Source organism: Prionailurus viverrinus, chromosome B4 (genome assembly GCF_022837055.1).
Source record: "Prionailurus viverrinus isolate Anna chromosome B4, UM_Priviv_1.0, whole genome shotgun sequence".
Classification (NCBI taxonomy): Eukaryota; Metazoa; Chordata; class Mammalia; order Carnivora; family Felidae; genus Prionailurus; species Prionailurus viverrinus.
Genome location: NC_062567.1, coordinates 32,031,905 through 32,044,278, shown reverse-complemented (window position 1 = coordinate 32,044,278; position 12,374 = coordinate 32,031,905). Strand labels below are relative to the sequence as shown.

General features: G+C 40.2%; 1 protein-coding gene across 13 annotated transcripts in view; it reads left to right on the top strand.

Moving 5' to 3' along the window:
• The window catches only part of CACNA1C (calcium voltage-gated channel subunit alpha1 C), a 662,670-nt gene that overhangs the window by 628,666 nt on the left and 21,630 nt on the right, over nt 1–12,374 (top strand). For all 13 annotated transcript variants that reach the window (XM_047867044.1, XM_047867043.1, XM_047867040.1 and 10 more), the window contains one exon: nt 9,498–9,599. In XM_047867044.1, the coding sequence (XP_047723000.1) occupies nt 9,498–9,599 (102 nt within the window). The remainder of the gene's footprint in view (nt 1–9,497; nt 9,600–12,374) is intronic.

The following is a 12,374-nucleotide window of genomic DNA, read 5'->3' as shown; positions in this document are numbered from 1 at the left end:
GATTATGGTCAAGGTAATCAGGTACAATTATACAGGCTGTGCCTGGATCAAGGTGCTCAGCTAGCTGACAGGTATGGGTTAAGATCTCACCTGTGCTTTGCTAGCCGGGCCATGCTCCCTAGGGATGTGTCCACCTGAAGGGATGCCTTCTGGTTTGCACAAATGTGCCCTATGGGCTAGCAGCAGCCTTGGCTGAGATAATCAGCTGTCTTTGTAATTGATAAGTATTTCTGAACCACTCTGTGGAAAAGGCTATATAGAATGTACCTAAGAAGATGCAATTGCTCTCCAAGAGCTTCTAGCTTAATTACAATGTTTCCTAGAGTGTGGTCAAAAGACCACCTGCCTCAAAGTCAGCTGTTGAAGCTTGTTTAAAACTTGATAAGGCATTTATTCTCTCTCTACTTCAGTTTCTTCATTTGTAAAATAAGAATGATAATGATGTGTGGGAATTCAGTTCAGTGAAGAATCCAAAGAAGTGCCATTTCTCAGTTAAATCCTTCCACAAAATAATAGAAACATCTACAATGAAGGAAAACAAGAACCAGGCCAGCAAGACACATGTCAAAGTAATGAGCTAATCTTTAAAAAATTGAAAATAGTTCAAGTTATGCTGCCAAACTAAAGAGAAACAAAGGTTGAAGGAGGCAGTCTGAGATTCTGGTGTAAGAAGACCCTGAATTCACCTCCTCCCAAGGACACACCAAATCTACACCCACATATAGAGCAATTCATCCTGAAAAACAGCTTCTGCACAACAAATGTTAGAAGCACCACACAGAGAATGGCAGGAAAGATGAAAACATGGTAACCATGGAAACACCCTGACCAATGTGATGACCTGCAATGAGGAGGGATAGCACTGAGGGACCTGCACCCAGACTCACCTACCCTGAGACACAGGGGGAAAACAGGCAACAGGACTATAAGTGAAGGAAATCCATTTACATCCACTAAATGGTGGGGGGAGTACTGGAATTCTTTCCAGGTTGGAGGTACCAAAAAGCACCATTGTTTACATTCCTCTTTCACCTTGATAATGCAGATGAGAGCAGGGTCTAAGTGCTCTAGTTGGCCTGATAGGGTTGCTCCAATGAGCCCCAGGCCCTTAGCCCACACCAGCTTCCCCCAGGTAGCCCCCACCCATGCCCACCAACTCCAGCCAACCCACCAAAGTGACCTGGTCTCAGTGCACCCCAGGACACCCCCAGTCAGTGGCTGTTGAGCTCCAGCCATTCCATCAGGGTGATCCAAGCACCGTATGTCCCTTGACTCCCTGAGGCCCTGCTGGCTTCAACTCCAGCCAGCCAGCCAAAACTTCCAGGCACATGCAATCTACACAGGGGATGTTCCTACATGAGGCCACTCCTTGAGAATAGGAGAGGTAGTTATTCCACCTAATTTGTAGAAACAAAAATTGAAAGTCAAACAAAATGAGGAGACAGAAGAATATGTTCTAAATGAAAGGGAAAAATAAAACCCGGGGGCGGGGGGGGGGGGGGGGGTGGGAAATCCCTGATGGAATGGAGATAGGTAATTTACCAGACAGATTTCAAAGTAATGGCCATAAAGATACTCACCAAACTCAGGATAAGAATGAAAGAACACAGTGAGAACTTCAACAAAGAGTTACAAAATATAAGAAAGTACAAAACAGAAGTCACAGAGATGAAGAATACAAGAATTGAATTGAAAAATACACTAGAAATCAACAGCAGATTAGATGATACAGAAGAGTGGATCAGCAATCTGGAAGACAGAATAGTGGAAATCATCCCGTCAGAACAGCAAAAAGAAAAAAGAATTTTTAGAAATGAGAATGGTTTTAAGAACCTCTAGAACAACATCAAATGCACTAAAATTCACATTATAAGGGTTCCAGAAGGAGACGGGGGGGCAGGAAACTTATTTGAAGAAATAATGACTGAAAACTTCCCTAACCTGGGAAAGGAAACAAACATCCAGGTCCAGGAAGCACAAAAAGTCCTAAAAGAGAACCCAAAGAGACCTATACCAAGGAATATTATTAAATTGTCAAAAGTTAAAGACAAGGGGAAAAAATTTTAAAGCAACAAGAGAAAAACAACTTGTTATGCCCAAAGGAACCCCCCATAAAACTATCATATTTTTCAGCATAAATTTTGCAGGCCAGAAGTGAGTAGCATAATATATTCAAAGTATTGAAAGAAAAAACTGTCAACCAAGAATGCTCTACCTGGCAAGGTTATCATTCAGAATTGAAGGCGAGATAGTTTCTTAGACAAGCAAAAGTTAAAGGAGTTCCTCGCCACTAAACCAAGCTTATCAGAAATGTTAAATGGTCTTCTTTAAGCAGAAAAGAAAAGGCCATAACTGGAAATAGTACATGAAGAAAAAACTCACTGATAAAGAGAATATATGTATTTATATACTTATATTTATCAGTAAATCAGCCACTTAAAAAGATAGTATGAATAGGGGTGCCTGGGTGGCTCAGTCGGTTGAGCATCCAACTTCAGCTCAGGTCATGATCTCGTGGTCTGTGAGTTCAAGCCCCACATCGGGCTCTGTGCTGACAGCTCAGAGCCTGGAGCCTATTTCAGATTTTATGTCTCCCTCTCTCTCTACCCCTCCCCTGCTCATGCTCTGTTTCTCTCTCTGTCAAAAATAAATAAACATTTTAAAAAAAGATAGTATGAATATTAAGAAAACAAAAATAGTAATTTAACTATAACTACAGTAAGTAAATAATACACAAAATAAAAAATATATCAAATATAACATCAAAAACATAAAATATTGCGGGTGGTGGGTAAAAATGTAGTGCTTTTAGAATGTGTTCAAACTAAAAACAAATTTTGTTCAAACTGAAGTGACTATTAGCTTAAAATAAACTGCTATATATATAGAGAGAGCAATATTTATGAACATCATGGTAACCACAAACCAAAACCTACAATAGATAAACAAAAATAAAGAGAAAGAAACCCAAACATAACTAAAGAACCATCAAACCACAGTGGAAGACACCAAAAGAAGAAAAATGAAACAGAGAAGAACTGCAATAATAACCAGAAAACAACTGACCAAATGATGATAGTACATACCTATTAATAATCACATTAAAAATAAATGGACTAAATGCTCCAATCAAAAGACATAGGGTGTCTGAATGGATAAAAAACAAGACCCATTTATATGCTGCCTATAAGAGAGTCATTTCAGATCTAAAGCCACTCGGAAACTGAAAGTGAAGAGATGCAAAAAGATATTCCAGGGAAATGGAAACAAAAAGAAAGCTAGTGAGGCAGTACTCATATTAGACAAAATAGACTTTAAAACAAGGACTATAACAAAATACAAAGAAGAGCATTACACAATGAAAAAATGTTCAATCCAAGAAGAGGATATAACATTTGTAAATATTTATACACCCAACATAAAGCATTTAAGTATATAAAGCAAATATTAATAGGCATAAAGGGAGAAATTGACATTAATACAATAATAGTAGGGAACTTTAATATCCCACTTAATCAATGGATAAATCATCCAGAGAATCAATAAGGAAATATTGGCCTTAAATGACACATTGGACCAGATGGACTTAATAAATATATATAGAACGTTTCATACAAAACAGCAGAATACACATTCTATTCAAGTGCACATGGAACATTTTCCAGGATAGTTAAGCCACAAAACAAGTCTCAGTAAATTCAAGAAGACTGACATCATATCAAGCATCTTTTCCAAACATAATGGTATGACACTAGAAATTAATTGCAAAAAGAAAACTGGAAAAAAACCCACAAACATGTGGAGACTGAACAACTTGTTACTAAACAACCAATGGGTCAACAAAGAAATCAAAGAGGAAACAAACAAACAAAAATACCTTGAGACAAATGAAAATGGAGATACAACTTTCCAAAATCTATGGGATGCAACATAAGTAATTCTAAGAGGGAAACTCATAATGATACAGGCCTACCTCAAGAAACAAAAAAAAATCCCAAATAAACCATCTAACGTTATACCCAAAGGAACTAGAAAAAGAGGAACAAAGCCCAACACTAGTAGAGGGAAGGAAATAATAAAGTCCAGAGTGGAAATACATGAAATAGAGATTGGGGAAAAAAAAAAAAAAGAAAAGATCGGTGAAAGTAAGAGCTGGTTCTTTGAAAAGATAAATAAAATCAGTAGCCAAACTCAAGAGTAAAAGAGAGAGGACCCAAATAAATAAAATTAGAAATGAAAGAAAAGTTACAACCGACACCACAGAAGTACAAAGGGTAAGGGGTGCCTGGGTGGCTCAGTCGGTTAACAGTCAGACTTCAACTCAGGTCATGATCTCACGGTTCTTGGGATCAAGCCCTGCATCAGGCTCTGTGCTGACAGTTTAGAGCCTGGAGCCTGCTTCAGTTTCTGTGTCTCCCTCTCTCTCTGCCCCTCCCCTGCTCAAAAATAAATAAACATTTTTAAAAATTAAAAAGAAAAGAAATACAAAGGGTAAGAGATTACTACAATTATATACCAACAAATTGAAAAACCTAAAAAAAAAAAAATGAATAAATTCCTAGAAACACATAACCTTCCAAAGACTGAATCACACACACACAAAAATAGAAAATATGAATAGGCCAATTACAAGTCATAAAATTGAAACAGTAATTTTAAAACTTCTGAAAAACAAAAGTCCAGGACCAGACAGCTTCACAAGTGAACTCTACTAAACATTTAAAAAAGAGTTAGTATCAGGGCACCTGGGTGGCTCAGTCGGTTAAGTGTCTGACTCAATTTTGGCTCAGATCATAGTCTCATGGTTCATGGGTGGGTCATAGTCACAGTTCATGGGTTCGAGCCCCACATTGGGCTCTGTGCTGACAGTGTGGAGCCTGCTTGGGATTCTCTCTCTCCCCCCCCCCCGCCCCTCCCCTGTTAGCTCACTGTCTCTCTCTCTCTCTCTCTCTCTCTCTCTCTCTCTCAAAAATAAATAAGTACTAGGGCGCCTGGGTGGCGCAGTCGGTTAAGCGTCCGACTTCAGCCAGGTCACGATCTCGCGGTCCGGGAGTTCGAGCCCCGCGTCAGGCTCTGGGCTGATGGCTCAGAGCCTGGAGCCTGTTTCCGATTCTGTGTCTCCCTCTCTCTCTGCCCCTCCCCTGTTCATGCTCTGTCTCTCTCTGTCCTCCCCCCAAAAAAAATAAATAAAACATTGAAAAAAAAATAAGTACATTTTAAAAATTAAGGGGGCGCCTGGGTGGCTCAGTCGGTTAAGTGTCCAACTTTGGCTTGGGTCATGATCTCATAGAGTTCAAGCCCCATGTCGGGCTCTGTGCTGACAGCTCAGAGCCTGGAGTCTGCTTCTGATTCTGTGTCTCCCTCTCTCTCTGCCTCTCCCCCTGCTCATGCTCTGTCTCTCTCTCGCTCTCTCAAAAATAAACATTAAAAAAATTTTTTTAATTAAAAAATAAAAATAAATTTAAAAAATTTAAGAAGAGTTAGTACCTATTCTTCTCAAATTATTCCAAAAGATTAAAGAGGAAAGAAGTCTTCCAAACTTATTTTACAAAGCTAGCATTACTCTGATACCAAAACCAGACAAAAATACCACAAGAAAGAAAATTACAGGCCAGTATCCCTGATAATATAGATGTAAAACTCCTAACAAAATATTAGCAAACCAAATTCAACAATACATTAAAAGGATTATACATCACAATCAAGCGAGATTTATTCCAGAGATGCAAGGATGGTTCAACATCCACAAATTAATCAATGTGATATACCACATTAACAAAACAAAGGATAAAAAATCATATGATGATCTCAATAGATGCAGAAAAAAACACAACAAATTCAACATTCATTTTATGATCAAAAATGTCAATAAAGTGGGTATAGAAGGAATGTATCTCAACATAATAAAGGCCATATATGACAAACCCACAGCTAACACCATGGTCAGTAGTGAAAAGCTGAAGCTTTTCCTGTACAGTCAGGAACAAGACAAGTATGTGCACTCTTACCACTTTAATTCAACGTAGTATTGGAAGTCCTAGCCAGAAATTAGGCAAGAAAAAGAAATAAAGGCATCCAAATTGAACAGGAAAAAGTAAAACTGTCACTATTTGCAGATGACATGATATTGTGTAGAGAAAACCCTAGAGACTCCACCAAATCTATTACAGGTGACAAATGAATTCAGTAAAGTCACAGGATGCAAAACTAACATACAGAAATCACTGTTTCTATACACTAATAACTATCAGAAAAATAAAGTAAGGAAACAGTTCCATTTACAATTGTATCAAAAATAATGAAATACCTATAATACATTCAACCAAAGAAGTGAAAGACCTGTACTCTGAATACTGTTTAAGACATTGATGAAAGAAATTGACAACATGAATAAATGGAAAGATATTTTGTGCTCATGGATTGGAAGAATTAATATTGTTAAAATGTCCATGCTACCCAAAGCATTCTACAGATTCAGTGCAATCCCTACCAAAATACCAATGGCGGGGCACCTGGGTGGCTTAGTCAGTTAAGCATCTGACTTCAGATCACGTCATGATCTCATGGTTTGTGAGTTTGAGCCCCATGTCAGGCTCTGTGCTGACAGCTCAGAGCCTGCAGCCTGCTTCGGATTCTGTGTGTGTGTGTCTCTCTCTCTGCCCCTCCCCCACTCACACATTGTCTCTCTCAAAAGTAAACACTAAAAAAAATTTTTTAATACCAATGGCATTTTTCACAGAATTAGAACAAAGCATCCCAAAATGTGCATGGAACCACAAAAATAAATAACCAAACAGTCTTGAAAAAGAAGAACAAAGCTGGAAGTATCATCCTTCATGATTTCAAACTATACTACAAAGCTAGTATACTAATCAAAACAGTATGGTACCAGCATGAACACAGACACATAGATCAATGGAATAGAATCAGAAAGTGCAGGAAAAAAACCCACACATATGTGGTCAATTAATCTATGACAAAAGAGGCAAGAATATACAATGGGGGAAAAGTCTTTTCAATAAATGGTACTGGGAACATTGGACAGCTACACGCAAAAGAATGAAACTGGACCACTATCTTACACCACATACAAAAATAAAATTTAAATGAAGACTTGAATGTAAGACCTGAAACAATAAAACTCCTAGAAGAAAGTATAGGCAGTAAATTCTTTGACGTCAGTTTTGGCAATATTTTTGGACCAGTCTCTTCAGGCAAGGACAAAGAGCTAAAATAAACAAACGAGATTACGTCAAACCAAAAAAATTTCACAGTGAAGGAAAGGCAACCTACTGAATGGGAGAAGTATGGGTGACATTTGTTCTTCCCCAAGGTTCAAAGGAAAATCTGCTCTGTGACTCTCTTCTAGCTTCTGGTGGGGGCCAGCAATGCTTGGTATTGCTTGGCCATAGCTGTATCACTCTAGTCTCTGCCTCCATCTTCACATGGCCTTTTTTCTGTGTGTCTCCATGTGTCTTCTCCTCTTCTTATACAGACACCAGTAGTATTGGATTTAGGGTCCACTCTAATAAAGTATGACTTTGTCTTAACTAGTAACATCTGCAAAGACCCTATTTCCAACTAAGGCCATGTGCTAAGGTTCCATGTGGACATGAATTTGGTGGGGACACTATTCAACCCACTACAAAAGATAAGCATTTTTATTTGAGCATTATTTTAATCATGACTCTTTCATTGTATATGTCAGAAACCACTAACTACCTAACCAGGAAGTGAACCTAACCGTTAGGGATGCCTCCATAACTGGAATGCCCAGGATTATCCTCTGGCTCCAGGTACTTTTTGGATCTGACAGGGGACTCAGGAATCCATCACTCTCTCTCCATTGCCACCTCTGCTTACTCCTGTTGGACCACTTTCCACAGGACTCTCTGGTGTGGCCACAGGGCAGATTTCACCTCAGATAGTCTAACACCAGAGCTCTCAACCATACTGCTTCCCCTGTGTAGTAGCAGTAAACACCCCTGTATTGGTTTCCTATACCTATACCAATTACCACAAATTCTTTGGCTTGAACAATACCTATTATGAGCCCACAGTTCTAAAGGTCAGGGGTCAAGCCATGGAGTAGCTGAGTTCTCTGCTAAGAGTCTTACAAAGCCAAATCAGGATATTGATCAGGATGTGTCCTCTTCCAGAAGCTCCAGCTCATTTAGGTTTTTGGAGGAATTCATTTCTTGCCATTGTAGCAAGCATCACAGCATCAGTGTGTGCTTTCTCTCAGGCCATAGCAGCTACCTCCTATTCCTTCTGCTTCCAACTTGGGACAACTCTCTAGTTTTATCTTTTGACCTTCTTCATGCATTACTTTTTTATTTGTTTTGGTTTGGTTTTATTGAAGTACGATTGACATATAACATTACATTAGTTTCAGATATACAGCATAATGATTCCACATTTATATATATTAAGAAATTATCACCATAATAAATCTGGTTATCATCCATCACCATATATAATTATAATTTTGTGTGTGTGATGAGAACTTTTAAGATCTTAGCAACTATCATGCAGTACAGTATTATTAACCATAGTTACTATGCTGTACATTGCATCTCAGGACTTATTTATTTTATAACTGGAAGTTTGCACCTGTGAACTCTCTACTTTTAAAGAGCTCATGTGTTAGGTCAGGCCCACCTAGATTCCCTATCTTAAGGTGATAGGAGCCACATAATATAATATAATCACAGGAGTAAAATCCATCAGAGTCACAGTCCCAGGGACCATGCAGGGTGTGTATATATTGGTGGTGGTGGGAGATAGCTCAGGCAGAATTTTAGACTACTGCCCACCATATCCTCTCTTACAGCTGCTCTACCACCAGTGGCCTAGAGGCTGCACCAGATAGGCATCAAATTAAGTCCATTTTACCAGTGGAAAAAGTAGACCCAGAGAAACTCCAAAACAGAACCCAGTGTCTACTGTCTACACTGAGGTAGAAGTAGAAATTTTTTTGCCACATCCTCCCCACAGGAGACTCAGAAAAGGGCTTTGACACCAAGGTCCCCCTGTGTATGGATGCTTTATGCCTTATGCGGGGGAAACCTCCCAATCACCCACAGAGGCCCATGAGAAATGCCATGCACTGGAACAGTCCCTCATGCTCTCTGGCAGGTGGCTGTTGAGCTTAGTCAGGGCAGGCTGTCTGGTCTGCTCCAAGTGCCACCCACAAGGAAGCAGCATGTGGGGGTGAAGGGATACCAGTGGCTGGCCCAAGCAACAGGCAGAGAGGAAGCAAAAAGGAATTGCACTGGACAGGGAATGGAGGGAGGGGGAAGTAGGAGTGCAGAGAACAATACAAACAGAAATGGATGGAGGTAGCCTAGAGAGAGAGTGAAGCTCGTGGACCATGTCTCTCTGTGGGGCAAAATGCCACCAGTAGCGGCTTCCCACTCTACACAGAAGGACCCACTCCATGGGAGGGCCCCAAGGGGCTGATGATCCTTTTCAGCCTTGCATCTCCCTCCCCTCAGGGAACCTAGAGCAAGCCAATGAGGAGCTGCGGGCCATAATCAAGAAGATCTGGAAGCGTACCAGCATGAAGCTGCTAGACCAAGTGGTGCCCCCTGCAGGTGGTGAGTACTTCAGGATCTCTTGCCTGGTTTCTGAATCTACTAGAGTCTTGGGAGGCCTGCTTTCCCCAGGCCCTTTGTGTGTGGGGCTCAAAGGTGCTATTGGTTACAAGGGACGATGGTAGGGGTACCTGGGTGGTTCAGTCGGTTAAGCGTCCAACTTTGGCTCAGGTCATGATCTCACGGTTTGTGAGCTCAAGCCCCACGTCAGGCTCTGTGCTGACAGCTCAGAGCCTGGAACCTGTTGCAGATTCTGTGTCTCCCTCTCCCTCTGCCCCTCCCCTGCTCACGCTCTGTCTCTCTCTGTCTCTCAATAATAAATAAACGTTAAAAAAAATTTTTTTTAAAAGAAGAAGGGACGAGGGTGCCATGCCCTTCACAAACTCAGATACAGAATGTCAGCTTGGAAATCTGGTCCAATCCTACATTTCAAGACCAAGCAAGGCCCCTCAATACTTACAGGTTTGACAGAATTTCCAAGGAAACTCTGCAAATATAAGTTTCCCCATAAATTACCAGGCTGTTTGCTCTGGAAATAATGGTGCCCTGGAAAAAGAATCCCCTGAGATCCTCTCTGGGTTGAAATTCTTTTTGTTTCTCCTAGGGCAGTGTTTCTCTACCCTGTCGAACCCAAAGCCCCTTTTCATAACAAAAAGTTTATAATGCTCTTACTACTACCCTGAATGAAAATAATAATCTTCCTACATATATAATTTCCAAAATATTAATATAACACTTTAATATAAAATACATTAAAGTCAAATGTTCTTCAATATATACATGCTAAAGCACTATGGCTTATGACACTATGCCAAAAGTCATAGTTAACTGAAATACTTGCACACATCTACATATGATGAATAAGTTTGTGTTTAAAGGAACTAAGATGATATTGAATATCATTGACATTTTGTGTTTATCATTTTGAGGGATAACTAAGTATATTAAATAATATAATATCCACAGGTATGTATACATACATGCACCTACGTATGTGCACATACATAGAACAAATGCAGACCGATGTAAGTAGGTGACTACTTACAGACCGCAGCAGACCGCAGGTGACTCAGACCATGAGCAGTGTTGCCATCAGAGATACAATTTTCCAAAATGTAAACCCCTCTTAACCAAGTGGAAACAAAGCAAATATGGTCTTCCATCAATTTACACAGCAGTTATATTCCTGGAAAATTCTGGATATGTTAAAAGCAGGCAAAAAATTATTTTCTGTTCATATGTAAAATGCAGTTAGGTTCTTAGCTTAGATAGTTATAGACAGGTTATGTCCCCACATGGACATATAGCAGATTGCAAAGCTATTATTTGTTGTGTAAAACATGCCTGTATTTTAAGGGACACATCTGGAACCACCTAATACCTGTAGCACACTGTGACAGCTAAAAGAAAGTCCCACGCAATCCCAAAACACTCCTTAAATTGTGACACCACCCCCCCCCCCTGTTGAGAACCACTTCCCAAAGGGAAGCAGGACAGAAGCTAAGTGAAAAGTCACCTACACAGGCCAAGCATCATCTTACGTTTTGCATACATTATTTAATCCTTATAACGTTACTATGAAGTTTGCTCAAGAAACTGAAGTTCTTCAAAACTATGTAGCTGACCCAAGACTACATGGTGACTACCTAGTATGTTCAGAATCCAAACCCAGGTCTGAGGGATGCTAGAACTCCAAGCTCTTTCTTCCCTACCACTCTTCCTCCCCAACTACCCTAAACAGGGAACTCAGGGCTTTCCCTCTCACATGGTAATGAGGTCTTTGTCATGTAGAAGGTCATAACTGCTGTAGACTTGGCTATTCTTAAAGTACAACTAGGAGTAAGAGAACCATCACAAGCCCCTATATCTAACCTACAAGCTATCTCCTGGGCCCATTTCCCAGAGAAGAAGATGGAACCAAGGAGCTACTCATAGGGCATGCAGTGTTCTCCTTGGAGAGTCATTGGCTTCTCCACCACCTGGTTCATTCCCAAGACAGAGGCTGCTTATGTCTTGTGTAACTTGGGGGTCCAGCCCAGCAGGGACCCAGCCAAGCCACATGGTAAGAAAACCCAATCTGTCTAATTATAAGAAAAACCTAGACTTAGAGGAGAAGGTGCTCCTTACACCAAACCCCATCTTTAAGCAGAACTGTTTGCACTTAGGGGACTGGTCAGTTTATGATGGGCATCTCAAGTTTTAGAATCAAATAGGGACACCTGGGTGGCTCAGTCGGTTGAGCGTCTGACTTTGACTCAAGTCATGATCTCATGGTTTGTGAGTTCTAGCCCTGCATCAAGCTCTCTACTGTCAGTGCAGAGCCTGCTTCAGATCTTCAATCCCCCTCTCTCTGCCCCTCCCCAACTTGCACTTTCTCTCTCAAAAGCAAACATCTAAAAATTTTTTAGAATCCAATAAAAATGAGTTAGCAATATAAGCTAAGTTTTTTTTAATTTTTTTAATGTTTATTTATTTTTGAGAGAGAGACAGAGCATGAGTTAGGGAAGAGCAGAAAGAGAGGGAGACACAGAATGCAAAGCAGGTTTCAGGCTATGAGCTGTCAGCACAGAGCCCGATGTGGGGCTTGAACTCGCAAACTGCAAGATTGTGACCTGAGCTGAAGTCGGACGCTTAACCGACTGAGCCACCCAGGCACCACTAAAGTTTTTTATACATTTTTTTAACTTTAAAAAAAAAACAAGGTGGGAAATAATTTTGACAATAGGCTACTTCTAGTGTAAAAAAAAAAAAGATGGGATAAGAATATATTTGCTTATT